Source organism: Sciurus carolinensis, chromosome 2 (genome assembly GCF_902686445.1).
Source record: "Sciurus carolinensis chromosome 2, mSciCar1.2, whole genome shotgun sequence".
Taxonomy (NCBI): Eukaryota; Metazoa; Chordata; class Mammalia; order Rodentia; family Sciuridae; genus Sciurus; species Sciurus carolinensis.
Genome location: NC_062214.1, coordinates 11,113,001 through 11,119,000, shown reverse-complemented (window position 1 = coordinate 11,119,000; position 6,000 = coordinate 11,113,001). Strand labels below are relative to the sequence as shown.

The 6,000-nt window shown below is 57.8% G+C and overlaps 1 protein-coding gene across 1 annotated transcript in view; it reads right to left on the bottom strand.

The window, feature by feature from the left end:
• Window positions 1-1,238: 1,238 nt before the first annotated feature.
• The window catches only part of B4galt5 (beta-1,4-galactosyltransferase 5), a 76,850-nt gene continuing 72,088 nt past the window's right edge, over window positions 1,239-6,000 (bottom strand). Inside the window, exons 8-9 of the mRNA XM_047540867.1 lie at window positions 4,588-4,689; window positions 1,239-3,881 (exon numbers count right to left, since the gene is read on the bottom strand). Coding sequence (XP_047396823.1) covers window positions 3,734-3,881; window positions 4,588-4,689 — 250 coding nt within the window. The 3' untranslated portion in view covers window positions 1,239-3,733. The remainder of the gene's footprint in view (window positions 3,882-4,587; window positions 4,690-6,000) is intronic.

Here is a 6,000-nt window from a genome sequence, read left to right as displayed (position 1 = left end):
GCCTGGCACGCATGACCTGGGCTCCACCCTCCGCACCACATAAAAATAAATGAATAAAATAAGGCACGTGTCCACCTGCAACTAAAATATCAAAAAAAGTCCCTCAAGCTTCTCCTGCCAGAATCGGAGCCCGAACTCTCCAGCACCCACGTTCTCCTCTCTGCTTCCCACCCGGCTGGTGACTCTTGAGAGGCCCACCCGCCGCAGGCCGCCCTCGGGTCCCCAGGGGCCTCCGGCACTCCAGGCTGCTTCCGCCGTCTACACTGCTGGCTGCCTCGAGGCTCACCGCTCCCTCTGGAACCTCCCGGACCTCCCCCGCCGGCCACTCCTGAGTCCCTCCTGCTGCTCTGGCCGCTAGGCGCTGCACCCTGCTGGTCCTCTCGCAGCCCTTCACTTACCTGCCGCACAGGGACGCTCGCTCCGCTTGGGGCCTGGCTGGCCTGAGTCCTACGCCAGCCTGCATGCGGCCGCTTCCTGGCTGTTTCTGCTGGGTTGTGTCCAAAGCCCGGAAGGCACCAGTCAGGGCCAACCTTGTGATCTTCCGGCATGCATGTCGGGGAAGGGCCCTGCTGCCTACCCAGGGGACAGCCAGCAGCGTGGACGGCCCCCCACGCGCACCCCGGCCTCCTGCCTGGCCTCTCGCACCCTCCTCCTCTCCATCCCTCACCCTGGGCATCTTAAAGCTGCTGTGCAGTCTCATCCCGCTGAGAAGCCTCCCTGCTGGGGTCTCACAGGCCCCATCCTGTGCGGCCTGGCCCATCCCCTGGCCGTTCAGCGGCCCTTCCCTTCTGTCCCTGTAACTGCACCTGCAGAACACGCGAGGCGGGACCCGGCACCCACAGAGGTGCACGCCAGCACCTCCGACCCGACAGCCCAGTGGCGAGCACCAGTAGAGGCTGTGGTATAACCTCCCAGCTGAGCCAGGCCCCAGAGAACCCTCCAGAACCACACTCAACTTCACAGGTGTTCCGTGGCGACTCGTGGGCAGCTGGCGCTCTGGCTCCGCGCGTCTGCACAGCACTCACCTCAGGGACAGCAGGAGGCCAGCAGGGCCGCTGGAAGGGGAACTTCCTGAGAAAGGAAAGGCCCCAAGGAGCCACAGCGTGCTAGACAAGAGAGAGGCCACCAAGGTTTGGTTCTTGAGTATGTATTTTTTACTGAAAAAATCATTCATAAATTAACATACAAAAATGTACAAACACATGAGTAAATAATGTAATGACAAAGGACTATTTTTGTGAAAAGTGTTTTTTAAAACATCTTTAGATTTCAGTGCAAAAATGTACCCCTGGCACCTCTTAAAACATAAGAGCAAGCTCAAAAAAATGTAGTGATGGAAATAAGCTAGCTACGTTCAACGCCATCGTCGCTGTGAGTGGACAGGATCAAGATGGGCAGCCGCTGCTAGGCTACTGGTGTCCGAGGAGCTCTGAAGGGTCCCCGTAAGGTCAGAACGATAGCTCAGCAAACACCACCCCAAAACCAGCGCCCGAGGGACGCCGTTCCTGCACACGGCAACCCCAGCGAGATGAACTCCGGGGTCCCCGGCAGCAGCCTTGAAGAGCGTCAGCTGCCGACACGCAAGGTCACAGCCGGTTCCTGAGGTTTCTACGTGAGAATCTCGCCTGGCTGCACGTTCTCACCACTACATTTCCCAGTGGCATTCGACGTGGGGATGGACGGGAACAGCGCACGCTGCAACCTCCACGTGGACGCATCAGACCGCGACACGACCCAGGAGAATCTGAACGACCCCGGGAGCGGCGCCCTCGGAGGGCGCAGAGGTGACCGCGGGGCTTGGCCTCGTACGCCCTGCTCACGCAGCTGCGCGCACCTCACCCCGGCCAGAACGCGTCTGTTCTGGACCGTCCCAAGTGACATCCAGCCCGTCACAGGGAAGGCACGCCACAGCCTTCAGTGAGGAGAGAGGAGCGAGGCCGGCGGGCGGTGGAGAGGGGATCCCTACGGGCATCGTGAGGCGGGGACATCCAAGGGACATCTGGTGGGCCTGTGTACGCTGCTCCCTTGGGGATTTCACAGCACGAGATGCTTGGAATTCTTTCAGAACGTGACACACCTTACCAGCGTGTTCCAGGGCAGCTGCCTGCTCTCTCATGTGAGCCGGTAAGAGCTTTGCAATGCGATTTATTCCCTAAACACCACTCTGTTCTTCAAAAGAACAAAAACACAAACAAACCAGGAAAACCAAAAACAAGAACCAAGGCCTGGCCCATCACTCCCACAGTCTGTGGGGATCATACGTCCACGGACCCCGACCGTCCACGCACGCGCTCACGCTCGCCAACACACACCCATGTAAACCATGAAGATTCAGGAGGCTGAAGGCAAACAAGGCAAGTAAAAGAAACCCGAGGTGCTCTCCAGAAAGCACCCGACACGATGTACGGAAAGGAGGGGACGCCTGGCACGCTCCAGAATCCTGCAGAAGGGGACAGAGACAGACTGAGGGCTTTGGCTCGGGGGAAAAGAAAGAGGCACAAATCCAAACGCAATGGAGACTCTGACCTCAGAGCCGGGCGCTGTGCTGAATCTCAAGCTGGGGTGGGTGGGTCTCCCCTGGACCCAGCTGACCCTGGACACACGTGTCCCTTGCTCCCTGGCTTCACTCCCCCCAGTTCAACTGCTCTTTAGTTCAGAGCAGATCGATGAGGAGAAAGTCTTTGCAGAAACCAAAAAGAAATGGAGGAATCCCTGAAGTCAGCAGCTCTCAGGAACCGTGGCCAAGTTCCACAGGAGAGAAGAAACACGGAGGGAAAATACCACCCAACACCCACTTGTTTATGATGTTGAAAGACCCAGAACTGAAGTCCAGAGAGCCGCGGTGTGCTGGGAGCCCACGGTGACTCCCCGGCACGGGCGAGCAGAGCTGCTCCTGCCCAGCAGGGCCGGGGTGGGCCTCGGTGCCACGGGCAGGGTCTCCACGGCGGGACCTCTCCTGGAGGGGCAGAGAGGGAACGGGCAGGCCAGCTACTGGCGAGGAGCTCAGGTTATTTTGTTCTTCGGTGACGTGCCCCGTGCCCACTCCTTCCAAGTGACGGCAACCTGGGAGGTGATATTCTTCAACTGCGTTTTAACCGAGTTCCTGCATTTGCCAAATAAGTGCTCTAATGTAGAAATCCTCACTTTGAATTGGAGCCAGCTATAAAATTAAATTTTAAAAAGGCATTTTACACGGCTTATTTACAATTATACTTCTTCAAGAAGTGACTGATATATATTTATGTCTAGTTACTGTCCCGAAATCCCTCCCCTCCACCCCCAATCCCCGCCCAAAGCATGATTTTTTTTTTCTTAAAATGAAACCAAAGAGAACACCAGAGATGCAGAGAACGGCTGGAGTCCAGCTGCCGCCCGCCTGCCCGCCGCGCCGGCCCGGCCTCCGTGGGGCAGGCTGACGGCAGGCCCGCGAGGCTCAGGCCCGCCAGGGTTCTGGAGACTGTGGCTACGTCAGGACGCGGGGTGGGAGACAGAAAAGAGCAGCAGGACAGACGTCCACCTGGTGGGCACAGGAAGCCAGCGTGAGGAGGGCTCCAGGCTGGCCCCCATCCCAGCGGGTCCTCGAGAGGAGGCGTTGTGCGTGTGCTCGGTCACATTTTCCTGGAACCTCGTGGGCCTTCGCTGGACTGTTTCTATTCTCATCCTGTGAAGACCCAGGAGCTCGTTAGGCAGCTTCCGTGTGGCGGCGGGAACGCAGATGTGTCCTCCCCGCGTCTCAGTACTCGTTCACCTGAGCCAGCTCAGGTGTCAAGTTGACAGTTATGTTCTTATACAAGGCGTCGAATGTGACGTTTGCAAAGTAGTTCAGGTTGTTGAGCCCATCCAGCCCCTGCCGTTCTTTGGACTTCCTCAGCAGCGCGTACCTGCCAGAACCGAGAACAGAGGTGTTCCTGAGCGGGGACACAGCGCCTCAGGGACCACGCAGCGCGGGCAGCCCAGCCACCTGCTGCAGGCTCCATGGTGGCAGCTATTACTAGGAACAGGTCCAGGTCTGCCAGGGCTTGGCTATGTTTTCTCATTTAATGTCCCCCCAGCCCCAAGTCAACAAGGAGACCAAGGCTCAGTCCCAGTAGGTGACTTGCTGGCAGTGAGGGGGCGGGGAAGGGAGGTGGGACATCACCAACAGCTCTGATGGCAGAGCACAGTGTGTCTGTGCCCTTCACTGCCCCAGGGACAGAGCTGAGCAATCAGAACGCTCGTCTAGAGAAGGTCACCTCAGAGTCTGCAAAAGACCCAAGAAAAGCCACGCGAGCACGAAGTGTCACTGTGCCCACCTGCAACTTATGAAAGACAAGAGGGACCCGGCTGCTGCGGCCACCTGGTGAAGCCCAGGAGCACCGGAGGGCGCCCTTGCCCCGGGGGCTTCCTCCACCTCCCTAGCGCTGACAGGAGTCGAGGGACAGCCCCGAGGCGCTGCTGCCCACATTTCCTCCAAGGGGCTGTCACCGACACCTGCCCCACAGTAAATGATAACCCGCAGCCTGCGCTGTGACCACTGTGGACCGGGCCTGGGGGCGCTGGAACAAAGCCCAGGGGACACAGGCAGCGGGAGCGGGAAGCCGCACCAACCTTCCCAGAAACTGCACTTCTCCTCGATGGTGGTGAGGAATGGACTTGTACTTCCCCGTGTCGCCTTCCGGTCGGCTCACAGAATAGCCTGCGTTCTGCACTCTGTGCGGGACCAAGAGATGCCACGGTCATGTCCTGAGGTGACCAAAGCCTTCCACGACACGTTACAAGCCCACCCGATGAACAGGGCAAGCTGGCGTCTTCTCACTCACCTCCACGGACCCTCGGGTCACCCCCTAGCTCTCCGCACCCAGGAACGCGGAAGGCGGCTGGGCTCTGTGGCCTTCAAGGCCGGCGTGCCTCGCTCTAGCCTGCATCACCCTCCCGCGGCCCCCGCTCACCGAGGGTCTGCGGGACCCACCCAGACTTACGCCGACTGTGCTTAATACCACAGTCTTGCAATTTAACTAAACCATATACGAACCAACAAAATATAGCAAAAGTAGTTCTTTCCGTGAAAAAAAGAGTTGACTGCTTTGAACAGAATTAAAGGCAAAGTGATTTAAGAAAAAAAATTCTGGTGAATGAATCAGGTATGGAACTTAGAATAGAAAGGGGACATTATAAATACTTAGGAGAATTTGACACTGATTTTTTTTGGTGGTGCTGGGGATTGAACCCAGGGCCTTGTGCATGTGAGGCAAGCGCTCTGCCAACTGAGCTGCATCCCCAGCCCTCAGATTCTTTTAAAGCCATTCTCAGCCCACTTTTTCCAGCCCTGGAAAGAGCATGGGTACACTAGGGCAGCACTGCCATAGCATTCCTGAAGGACAGTTTGGCAGAAAACCTGAATTTTGTAAGTACTTTGCTCTGCACCCCACCCCCACACTAGAGGACGGGGTGCTCTACCACTGAGCTCCCCAGGCCTCTCCACGCCTTATTCTGAGATCTCGCTTGGCTGGGGTCCCCAGTGTGCACCACCATGCCCAGCATGTGGCCTTGGCTATAAGCTCCACAACCAGGAATCTAGTCTAAATGAGTGCCTGCACACCAACACAGGAGGGTCACAGTCACGACTTCGGAGGGTCACCAACGGGGAGGAGCACACTCAGTCAGTGCGTCTACACACAGGAAATGCCCAGCAACTCTTACTACAGATCCCCTACCGATGGGGGCCGGGGAAGCGGCCTCCTGGCTGCCTGGGTGTGAGCAGAGAGCCTGTCACAGGGGCACTGGGATGACACTCGGGCCCTTGGGTGTGTACACCTTCGTGTCATCTCGATTCTTAGGGACATTAGCTTGCAGCTAACGACCAGCGTTTGCTGTTTAAAAGCTAAGCCTGAAAGCGGACGGACGCGGGGACTCTTGAGCACCTGTGCCTTTCATTCCTCGTACTCATCACTGTGCGGACGGTCCCCCCACACAGGACAGTTCACACCACGTGTACAGAGTGGGCTCCTGGAACGGCAGGGA